Source organism: Oryx dammah, unplaced genomic scaffold (genome assembly GCF_014754425.2).
Source record: "Oryx dammah isolate SB20612 unplaced genomic scaffold, SCBI_Odam_1.1 HiC_scaffold_16, whole genome shotgun sequence".
Classification (NCBI taxonomy): domain Eukaryota; kingdom Metazoa; phylum Chordata; class Mammalia; order Artiodactyla; family Bovidae; genus Oryx; species Oryx dammah.
The window spans coordinates 49,810,759-49,823,072 of NW_024070200.1; the positions used below are offsets into that span (position 1 = coordinate 49,810,759).

The 12,314-nt window shown below is 45.9% G+C and overlaps 1 protein-coding gene across 3 annotated transcripts in view; it reads left to right on the forward strand.

The window, feature by feature from the left end:
* The window catches only part of NTRK3 (neurotrophic receptor tyrosine kinase 3), a 429,790-nt gene that overhangs the window by 122,605 nt on the left and 294,871 nt on the right, over nt 1–12,314 (forward strand). For all 3 annotated transcript variants that reach the window (XM_040257595.1, XM_040257596.1, XM_040257597.1), the window contains exon 4: nt 756–824. In XM_040257595.1, coding sequence (XP_040113529.1) covers nt 756–824 — 69 coding nt within the window. The remainder of the gene's footprint in view (nt 1–755; nt 825–12,314) is intronic.

The following is a 12,314-nucleotide window of genomic DNA, read 5'->3' on the forward strand; positions in this document are numbered from 1 at the left end:
TACATGTTCTATTAAATATTATTATAAAAAAGGGAGGGGAGAAACTTTTAGAGGTGCCAGTTAAGTTTATGGCACTGTTTATGGCTATCATTTCATATATATATATATTATTTAAACTCATTTAAGACATATAAATATGTACAGCTCTTTTAGTAAGTGCCTCAGTAATAAAAAAAAAAGGGAGGTGGAATAAATTAAGAGTTTGGGATTAGCAGATACAAACTACTGTATGTAAAATGGATAGGCAATAGGTCCTACTGTGTAGCACAGGGAATTATATTCAGTTATCTATATAAACCATAATGGAAAATAATATGAAAAAGAATGTATTTTGTTTAACAGTCACTTCACTGTACAGCAGAAATGAACTCAACCTTGTAAATCAACTGTACTTCATTTGAAAAAAGTACTTGCTGGTTTGTACACGCTTTACCCTGAGGGTTCTCTGTCCTCCTGAAAGAGGGTGGGCTTAAAAAGGTGAAATTTTATTGTGATGAGAGGATAGCAGAGAATGACCAGAAAATTTTATTAATTAATTTATTTCATTTGATTTGTAAAGTCTTTTCTTTAAAAGGTCTCAGCATCCTCTCAAGACATGGTCTGTAGCCTGGACTACTGGCAGATGTGCTCTTAGCCGGATGGAACAAAGGAGAAGCACAGCTAAGCCAGGCTCCCGTGATATGACCATGCTTACCACACAGAGCAAGACTGACTCCAGATCGTCCTTTAATTTTCTTTATTTGTCCATCTTGCAGAAACCTGTCAAGTAACCGGCTCACCACACTCTCATGGCAGCTCTTCCAGACGCTGAGTCTTCGGGAATTGTAAGTTCAGTTTCGAAAACTGTCCACATTGGTGGAGTGGTGGTCAGAGGTCGGGTGAAGCCACTGAAGGCCGGGCATACACCTGAAGGGGTTTTTGGGGTGGATGACATGGGTGTACCATGTTCAGTGAGAGGGAGTCACCTCATTCCTTGATTTCTGATACTCTTTCTGGGCATAGCACATTTCAGAAAATAGGAATTTCATCTCTTAGCAGGACGTAGTTTTGTGATCTGTTAGTAGTTAATGAATAACAGTATTGAATTTATAATAATAAAGAGAGTTAGTTTATAATAAATAACATTTGTAATATGTAAATAGATTATTAGGTGTGCTTTTGTTTACATGACCTCTGATTTATCATCACTAGTGTCAACCAAAGTAGGTATTATTATGCTTCCCATAAAAATGGTATCTCCACCCTTTAAGGTGAGGGTTTTTTAGCTCCAGAAAGGCATGTGACGCACAGCCAAGATCACCTTGCTAGGGACTGGCAGAATCAGAACTCGGACATAAGCCTTTAGTTTCAGATTGCATGTCTTTTCCACTTCTCATGATCTTCTGTCAGCCTATTTGGCTTGAGTATGGGCATCCTGAAGGGACAAAGCCCATATATTTATTCAATCCGCCTGTGGACCTAAGCTGAGCCTTGCTGCATTCTGAGACTGATCAGTGTGCTCTTACCCCAGCTAGCCATTTTTCACAAGCACATATTGGATGGATGAGTGAAAACTTATAACCACTGCTGGAAAAAATAACTCATGTTGTTGTGTGAGTCATCAGGGTCAGGTCTGTGCATGAAGGACGGCATATTATGTTGAGAGAACAAATCAAGGAGTAAATTGCAAAGGAATTGAGACAGGGATGGAATTAGGGATTCAGCGTTGCAGAGACACTGCTCACGTGTCTTCTCTTTCACTTGGTGACTCCGATCCAAATTCACTGAATGCAGATTGCTTTCCTATCCTTTACCAAGAGGCAATGAATGACCTTGGATCCCTGCCCAAGCTGTTGCCCTTTCAACTTGTTCTCCCTCCAGCTACTGAAGACCTGAGTTCAAGGATGAGTCATAACCTTTTCTGACCCAGTTGGTCAGGAGGGAGAATATGTACATTGCCATGACAGTCCTGTATATACCTTACTCATCCTCATGGGCTAGGTGTCTCCATGGTGCTGAAAGAGACCATTCCAGGGATGGGAAGGGTGGAGAGGGTCTCTTTGACATTGTTGGAGGGTTTAGGATAAAATCGCTTTCCTAGCTTAGGACATTGCCCTTCCCACTAGCCTTCTCCTCTGCTACGAGCACAATAGCTGTAATGATCAGAGTTCATATATAGCTACCATCAGATGAACATCAATAAAAACTTCTAAGCTTGAAAAAAAGGTAAATATATACTCATGTGTGTTCATGCTAAGTTGATTCAGTTGTGTCTGACTCTTTGTTACCCTATGGACTGTAGCCCACCAGGCTCCTCTGTCCATGGGGATTCTCCAGGTGGGAATAATGGAGTGAGTTGCTATGCCCTCCTTCAGGGGATCTTCCCAATCCAGGGATTGAACCGGTGCCTCCTGTGTCTTCTGCATTGGCAGGCAGGTTCTTTACCACTAGCGCCACCTGGGAAGCCCAAATATATACTCATTAGTTTATAAAACACAGAGAAACTGGACAGTGTCACAGAGACATCTCAGTGTCAGGTTGGTCCACCTGATGCACTTGTGTTCATTCCCATCTTTGAAGGTAGACAAGACGTTAAAGGTAAATGAGCATGACTGCTTTGATCACTAATGCTGACTTCTGAGATCTTACTTTGTTGCAGGTACTGTGCCAAGCAATCTGTCGTGTTATGTATGTTATTTAATCCTTATAACAATTATATCAGGTCAGAATGACTACTATCATTTCACCTTTGGGGACCCTGGGGGTACTTAGCAAGGCTAAGTATCTTGGCTAAGGTTACCTGTTAGCTGAATGGCAGCATATGGACTCAAGATCTTGACTGGTATGCTCAGCCATCTCCCAACTGTTTCAGTCTTTTTTAAATCCAGGTGTGTTAGTTACTTAATCATGTCTGACTCTTTGTGACCCCATGGACTATAGCCCACCAGGCTCCTCTGTCCATGGGATTCTCCAGGCAAGAAAACTGGAGTGGACAGCCATTCCCTTCTCCAGGGGATCTTCCCGACCCAGGGACTGAACCCAGGTCTCTCCCATTGCAGGCAGATTCTTAACCATCAGAGCCACCAGGAAAAGCCTTCCAATCCAAGGATGGATCCATTCTATGATAATTTTCAAACAAATGTGTGATTGCAGTTTTTCCTTACCTTGCTTTAAGACTGACCAGGGGCCCTGCCCTAAAGGATCTAGTTGGGGGCTCTTTTTCTTGAGAGTCTTTCATTTAGTTCTCCCAAGAACCCAGCTGTTTCATCTATGGGAGTCCAGGGACAGCATCTCTCCAGGGGACATCTTGGTCTGCCATTGTTGGAATTATTGAGACAACGTTCAGTGCTCCTTCTAAAAGTCATTGGCTGCTAAATCAATGGTGTGGTGCCCCTGTGACCTGTTTCTTGGAGTTTTAGAAACAGTTGTTCCATGGATATATATTTAAAGAAAATGTCAGATTTCTCTCAGAGGCTCATGGGACTCTGCATTCATCTTTGCCCTGGATCAATACACCAGTGAGCTGGCTGTGACTTATGGCGGAATGAAGACGTTCCCTCCAGGGCGAGTCACTGAGGGAGAAGCACCATGTCCACGGAGTATTTTATTTCTGTCATATTGTTAAATAAGAAAAGAATTATACTGGAAAATAAAGAAACCCCTCTCTGAGGGAGCAGTCGCCTGATAGGGTTTTTTTTTTTTTTTTTTTGAGGAAGAATTGAATGTTGAGAGTGGAAAATTTATCTCTTGGCTGGAGGGGCCGCATGTTGGCTCTTAGCTGTGGCTGTGATTAAAATCCAAACAATCCCAGTTCCTGGCAAATGGAAGAGGGGGTCGTATTTTCTTGTCTGACTTCCTGATTAGTCCACATGGCGCCATCTGCCACGAGCCATGTAGACTGCCAGGGTCTGCCCAATGGAGCCTGCGGGCTGGGGTGTGGGGAAGGGTTCCGTAGTTCCAGGAAGAAAGGCTGTTGGCCCCAGAGGCGATGGCTCTGTGAGCTGGGGCAGCCAGATCATCGCGAGGGTCGAGGTGCGAGGCTTCCGGCGATCTTCCGTAGGAACAGAAGGCTTGAACTGGGGCTTTCGACAGCTTCTTAGCACACTTTATTCATTCGTGGGGGGTCTCTGCCTGCCCCAACCAGCCCCTCCTCTGATCCTTGATAGAAGAATGAATGCTGTTGGGATTCCCCGTCAGAAGGCTGAGTGTGTATGACTTTTCCAGTAGCAGAGAAGGAGAAAGAAGAGATGTATATTGAGTCCCTAATGTATACGAGGGCTTCCCCTGTGACTCAGCGGTAAAGAATCTGCCTGCCAATGCAGGAGGTGCTGAGATGTGGTTCAGTCCCTGGGTTGGGAAGATCCCCTGGGGGAGGAAATGGCAACTCACTCCAGTATTTTCGCCTAGGAAATCCCATGGACAGAGGAGTCTGGCGGGCTATAGTCCATAGGGTCACAAAGACATGGACACAAATGATCGACTAAACAACAGCAATGTATAAGAGGTCCACTCTCATCTCAGGGAACAACCCCACAGCGGGGTGGGGATGTCCTTATTCTCCAGTTTGACAGATGAGGGGTTGGAGGCCTGGCCAAGTGAAATAACTGATCCAGCATCACATGGCAAGTAATGGGAATGAGTACTGTGATTATTAGCATTGCTAACACCCAGGTCTGCTCTTTTCAAAGACCAGCTCTTTTCTGACCCAACTTGGCCCCACAGCCCACATGCTTTGCATCACCTTCCAGAAGCCACTCTCAACATGGCAGCTCCCCTTGGAATCAATGGGGGAAAAACAAAATGGAATCCAAAGGGAAAAAAAATCCAAACAAGTTAGCATCTCAGGGCCCTCGCCATGTGCCAGACACTTCTTTCACTCATGTCTCATTTACTCTTGTGCGATGAAGGGTATGGTCTTGGCTGAGCACATGGCCCACTGCTTCTCACTGGTCCAGTCTGTGTTTTTTCTTACTGATAAAAACTGGAAGCATCTTTTAAGACTTGCATCAGAGGAGCCAGCAGTCTTCCAATGGCACGGGTTTGGAGAAATTTGAGTTGACATTGCACAGTGCTCTCTGAAGTTTCTGGTTTGGGCAAGATGGTGTCTTCCCATTACCAAGAAGATGGGAACTGTCCGTCGAGAAAGCCTAGCAAGAATCAAAGAGATTGCCTCCGAGATAAAGAATGAGTTCGAAAGAAAAGAAGCTTGGATTCTGAATCCCATGATACAATTTAGGCAAAGGCGAGAGGCACCAGAGGATATAAACTCACAGTGCAGAAACCCTTCAGAAACACCCTAAGGACCATTAGTGTATCTCCAACAAGCTTCTCTTTAAAACCTTGCATGCAAAGAGCAGACACCATTAAAACAGATTGGAATATTTCATTTTCTTAAAGCAAAGTGATAATTATGTCTGGTATAATCTGCAGATTTAATTGACTTGGTAAAATATTAACTTGGTTTTGGGGATGGTTTTGTGCTAATCCTGGCACTTTCCTTCTCCCAGTCCTGGCACTGACTGCTTGCCACAGCTTTTCAAGTCACTAAACAAGCTGGTTAAGGGGTTCCCTGGTTGCTCAGTGGTTAAGAAGCCGCCTGCCAGTGCAGGAGACTTGGGTTCCATCTTTGATCCAGGAAGATCCCACATGCCTTGGAGCAACTAAGCCCATGTGCCACAACTACTGAGCCTGTGAGCCAGAGCCACTGAGGCCTCAGCACCTAGAGTCCCTGCTCCACCACAAGAGAAGCCACCACAAGGAGAAGCCCGTACACAGCAACTAGAGAGTAGACCCCACGCATCGCAACTGAGAAAAACTTGTGCAGCGACGAAGACCTGGCACAGCCTGAATAAATAAGTTTTCCAGGTGACTCAGTGGTAGAGAATCTGCCTGCAATGCAGGAGACCTGGGTTCAGTCCTTGGGTCGGGAAGATCCCCTGGAAAAGGAAGTGGTAACCCACTCAGATATTCTTGCCTGGGAAATCCCATGGACAGAGGAGCCTGGTGGGCTACAGTCCATGGGGTCTCAAAAGAATTAGACATGCCTTAGTGACTAAACAACCAACAACAGCAAAATAAGTAAATAAACAATCAGACTAATAATACTGTTATTATAGTAATAACCTGACCTCTTTATCACCCCTATAACTTCAGAAAACATGTTAATATAGATCACCACTAATCCTCACAATAACTGTGAGGAAGGAAGATTGAACCACTTGCTCCCCTTTATAGAAGTTAAAAAAGAGCCTTGCAGAATGAAGTTACTTGCTGTCTTCGTATCCTACGGCTGCCTTAACCTAGTTCCACAAATTTGGTGGCTTTGAACAGTAGAAAATGATTCTCTCCCTGTTCTGGAGCCCAGAAGTCCAAACTCAAAGTGGCAGCAGGACACACACACAGCAGAAGCTCGAGGGAGAGCCCTTCCTTGCCTTTTCCAGAGCCTAGTGGCCTCTGGTGGTTCTCGGCTTGTGGTAGCACCATTCCAGTCTCTGCCTCTGTCTTCACGTGGCCATCTGCCCCGCCTCTCTGTCTTTGATCTTTCCCTCCTCTCTCTTGCTCTCTCTTTGGCTGCACAGCATGGCATATGAAACCTCCCTGAGCAGGGATTGAACTCAGGCTCCATGCAGTGACCACTGGGGAAGCCCTTTCCCTCCTTCCTCTTCCATGGATACCAGTCATTGGGTTTACAGCCCATCGTATCCCAGCGTGATCTCTTTCATGATTTAACTTGATTATATCTGCAAAGACTCTGTTTCCAAGAAGGTCACATTCCCAACTCCCAGGACTCAAGGCTCTGGTAGAGGAGGGGACACTCTCCAGTCTCCTGTGGCCCCCAAGGTGACACGGCTTGCTCACTCAGCTCTTTGGGCACTCTTTTAACAATTGGGATGCCGGCATCTTCAGGTGCCCTTTGGGCACATTTTCTTCTGTGACAACAGATTTGGGTCTCTTCCCCATTTTCCACTTCCTGGCACCAGGATTGCCAGCCACAGCACCGATACTGTGGAGGGGAGAAGAAAACCAGAGTGATGACTGGCGGGGAATCAGTGTTTTCTAAACACCCAGTCTTGGCGTTAGCCAACGCCAAGTGTCTGTGTGCACAGACTCAGATGAGGCTGAGTTAATCTGCAGGAAGCCCCAGGGGCCCTGCAATTAGGCCCCGGGCCATCTTGGGGCAAGGGCTGGGTGTTGGTAATCTGCGCTCTGAAGCAGCTGCTGCTGTATTATTCATGGGGCTGCCTGCATTATTGATGGAGCCCGGGAAGGCTGGCTTTAGGCTCCAGGAGTCTGTCCCTGAAGCCCTGGCTGAAGGCTCCACTGCTCCAGGCCGGATTGGGTGGGAGAACAGACAGCATCCTTTAGACCCAGGACTTGCCCTTCTTTGCTTCTGGCCCATTTCACTGATTTTTTGGTTTTGTAGAAAATAATTTTATTAATTAGCTTATCTGGGGGCCTGTGCTGGGTCTTCCTTACTGCGCGGGCTCTTCTCTAGCTGTGGCAAGTGAGGGCTGCTCTCCAGTTTCGGTGCATGGGCTTCTCACTGCGGTGGCTTCTCTTGTTCCAGATCATGGGCTCTGGGGCCCTCGGGCTTCAGTAGTTGCGCTTTCTGGCCCTGAGAGCAGGCTGAATAGTTGGTGACGCACGGGCTTAGTTGTTCCACCGCATGTAGGATCCTCCCAGATCAGGGGTCGAATCCGTGTCTCCTGCATTGGCAGGCGGATTCTTTACCCATGAGCCAGCAGGGGAAAGCCTCCACTGCGCTATTTAACTCTCTTATCCGATTATGAAGATGACAGTGGATTTGCTCCGTGAGATGCTTGGTGCATAACTGTTCTGAGTCTCAACATGCTCTCTGCCGTGTGTATGTCTTGCTGTCCAGGATGAGGGTCCAGAGGGATGGAGGGAGAATGCAGCGTTCTTCTGCAGTTTTTCAGGAGACTCTGGGTTGGAGGAAAGGATCACATCTTATGGTGCTTGCCTTCTAGAGGAGAAAGAGGGAAGGAAATAAACAAGCCATTAGCATGCGCGTGCCCGGCAGGGTCTTAGCCATGCCCCACATGTCTCATCAGTTCCTCCTTCCAGCCTCAGGGTGCTGAGGCATCAGCCTCCTTTCTGGGGGACACTCCTAAGATGTGGGGAAGCACAGTAGTGCAGGGCTCAGAAAGAGGCAGAACTGAAGAAAGCACATGTGACCTGAAGCAGCCTGGCCAAGCCTCTCACTTGTCTAGTATTTTCCACCCAGTTGGGTAATTTGTATTTTTACAGCTACTTAATAATGAATGACCACATCTTGTCAAGTAAGCAACTGGGAAAAATCAGGCTGACCTGGTTCAGTTTGCATATATTCCAGCATCTGGACCCTCAATATCCTTCCAACAGGCCTGACAGGCCTCTCCTCTCAGCCCCTGCAGTATGAATCCCAACCAGTTCTCCGCTTCCCTTCCCCCAAGCCAGGCTGGGCAGTTTCTTCCCTCCAGAAAAAACCTCTCTGGTTTTCTCCTGTCTACATTTTCTCTGTCCTCTTTCTCATTTCTCAGCCACTGCACATGCATCTATCTTAATCCCAGGGCAAACCCCTCCAAGGGTCCTTAACTTCATCCCTCACTTTCCTGACCTAGGACCTTCCCTTCCCCTCCCCACCCCCTGGCCCTACCCCCAACCCCAGCCCTGATATGTTTCCCTTCTTCCTTTCCACTGGTTTCTTCTCTTCTGTCTTTCAACCAAAGACATTTCTCTCCACCATAACTTCCTGTGCCCTGGAGCATCAAACCTTGGGGTCATATTTTACTCTTTCCTTTCCTTTTACCTCCAATGAAACACCAAACACCACCTTGTCTTCCTTTATGATGTTTGCTCCATTTTCCCCTTCACTCTCCCCAATTTGATTGCAGAATTCCAAATTTGAATGGAGAGTTTTCCAAATTTGAATGCAGAGTTCCAAATTTGAATGCATCCTTTTGAATGAAGAGTTCCAGAGAATAACAAGGAGAGATAAGAAAGCCTTCCTCAGTGATCAATGCAAAGAAATAGAGGAAAACAATAGAATGGAAAAGACTAGAGATCTCTTCAAGAAAATTAGAGATACCAAGGGAACATTTCACACAAAGATGGGCACAATAAAGGACAGAAATGGTATGGACCCAACAGAAGATATTAAGAAGAGGTGGTAAGAATACACAGAAGAACTGTACAAAAAGATCTTCATGACCCAGATAACCATGATGGTGTGATCATTCATCTAGAGCCAGACATCCTGGAATGTGAAGTCAAGTGGGCCTTAGGAAGCATCATTACAAACAAAGCTAGTGATGGTGGAATTCCAGTTCAGCTATTTCAAATCCCAAAAGATGATTCTGTGAAAGTGCTGCACTCAATATGCCAGCAAATATGGAAAACTCAGCAGTGGCCTCAGGACTGGAAAAGGTCAGTTTTCATTCCAATCCCAAAGAAAAGCAATGCCAAAGAACGTTCAAACTACTACCACACAATTGCACTCATCTCACATACTAGCAAAGTAATGCTCAAAATTCTCCAAGCCAGGCTTCAGCAATACGCGAACCATGAACTTCCAGAAGTTCAAGTTAGATTTTAAAAAGGCAAAGGAACCAGAGATCAAATTGCCAACATCCATTAGATCATAGAAAAAGCAAGAGAGTTCCAGAAAAACATCTACTTCTGCTTTATTGACTATAACAAAGCCTTTGACTGTGTGGATCACAACAAACTGTGGAAAAGTCTGAAAGAGATGAGAATACCAGACCACCTGACCTGCCTCCTGAGAAAACTGTATGCAGGTCAAGAAGCAACAGTTAGAACTCTGGACATGGAACAACAGACTGGTTCCAAATAGGAAAAGGAGTACGTCAAGGCTGTATATTGTCACCCTGCTTATTTAACTTCTATGCAGAGTACATCATGCAAAATGCCGGGCTGGAAGAAGCACATGCTGGAATCAAGATTGCTGGGAGAATATCAATAGCTTCAGATATGCAAATGACACCACCCTTATGGCAGAAAGCGAAGAAGAACCAAAGAGCCTCTTGATGAAAGTGAAAGAGGAGAGTGAAAAAGTTGGCTTAAAACTGCCCATTCAGAAAACTAAGATCGTGGCATCTGGTCCCATCACTTCATGGCAACAATGGGGAAACAATGGAAACAGTGAGAGACTTTATTTTCTTGGGCTCCAAAATCACTGCAGATGGTGATTGCAGCCATGAAATTAAAAGGCGCTTGGTCCTTGGAAGAAAAGCTATGACCAACCTAGACAGCATATTAAAAAGCAGAGACATTACTTGCCAACTTTGTTATGTTGCCAACAAAGGTCTGTCTAGTCAAAGCTATGGTTTTTCCTGTAGTCATGTATGGATATGAGAGTTGTACTATAAAGAAAGTTGAGCACTGAGGAACTGATGCTTTTGGACTGTGGTGTTGGAGAAGACTCTTATAGAGTCAGTCCTGAATATTCATTGGAAGGACTGATGCTGAAGCTGAAACTCCAATACTTTGGCCACTTGATATGAAGAACTGACTTGTTTGAAAAGACCCTGATGCTGGGAAAGATTGAAGGCAGGAGAAGAAGGGGACAACAGAGGATAAGATGGTTGGATGGCATCACCGACTCAATGGGCATGAGTTTGAGTAAACTCCAGGAGTTGGTAATGGACAGGGAAGCCTGGCATGCTGTAGTCCATGGAGTCACAAAGAGTCAGACACGTCTGAGCAACTGAACTGAACTGAACTCAACTCCCCAAATTTTACCTCTCTGTTCCAGGCTCTTAGTAACTGAGCAGCAGTTCTCTCATGGTGGTCCAGGGTCCCAGGGATCCCCAAGACCTGTACTGGCAGATCCCAAGGTTAAATCTCTTTTCATAATAATCCTGCAATGTTATTTGCCTTTTTTTACTCCCATGTGCAAAGTTTTCTAGAGGCCATGTGATGTATGCTAACATCCTTCCTCTGATGCTCAATGGAGTTTTTGCTAATGCATTCTTATGTTTTAATATTCTCCCAGTGTTAATTTCTAATATGGTAAATTATGATAAGTATCATGCACCTAAAAGCTTTTTGAGACCCTCAGTCACCTATCAGGGTGAAAAGGAGATCTGAGACCAAAAAGCTGGAGAGCACTGACCTGGAGTGTGCCAGCCTGAATGGTGCCTATGTGTGCGTGAGAGAAGATGCCTCTTCTGGGCAGATAGAGCCTCATACCTGGCACCAGGTCTGGTGAAGGGCGTGCAGGCTGGATTTCATCCCTATTCCTCCCTTTGGCTGGGCGCTTTGAGACATGTACAAACTTCCCCACTGTACACCGTGACCCTGTGTTTCTCTGATGTCCTAATTCCGAGTCTCCAGCTCGCCCCTTCTCTGGGTCATCCTGTCCAGCATTGTTGGATTGCTCTTACAATTTTGTTCACATCACTGTCCAACTACGAGGACTCCAGTGGATCCCACTGCCTTCTGGATGCATTTCAAGCTTCCTGACATGGCCATGAATGTCCTCCACCATCTGGCTTTCACTTGTCCTTCCAGCTTCATTTCCTGGTGCTCCTTGACACAAACTCTCTGCCTTGGTGCAACTTTGTTCCTCTTGTCTTCACAGTCCAGTAACAGGCCCTCTAATTCTTTCCCTAGTCACCCCTCCACAAGCCCCCCAAGTCAGGGGTCCTGCTTACTCCTCTTAGAATCCCCTGTCTAGCAATGCCCTGTGATAGATGATGAGGAAGGTGCATGAATTGTGGAGTCCAGCAGGCTGAGATTTGAGGCCCCAAGCCTTCCCCTGTGACTCAGCAAGTAAAGAATCCTCCTGTAGTGTAGGAGACACAGGAGATGGGTTTGATCCCTGGGCTGGTAAGATCCCCTGGAGGAGGAAATGGCAACCCACCCTAGTATTCTTGCCTGGAGAATTCCATGGACAGAGGAACCGGGCAGGCTACAGTCCATGGGGTCGCAAAGAGTTGGACACGACTGAGCACATCAATTCACTGTCACACACCAGCCAAGGGACTTGGAGCGCGTGACTTTACTCTTCTAAACATGAGAGGGGGAGTCCCTCATCTGTGTGGTGATGGGACTTGGCTGTCTCTGAGTGTAGTTGTGAGAGGCAGATGCTTGATAAAAGTTAGTTTTCATCTCCTTTGCTGAATGAGTGTGGTGTGTGGAGAAAAATCACGGGCACTTTTAGACCAAGAGGATATCACGCGGGGGTGTTTGCACATGTAACCTTTGCTGTCCTGTTGGCTAGGAAACACTGATCCCTGCCCCCGAGGGCCTCTCTTTTCTTCTTTTATTTTAAATGTTATTTATTTATTTGACTGTGCCGCATCTTTGATTGT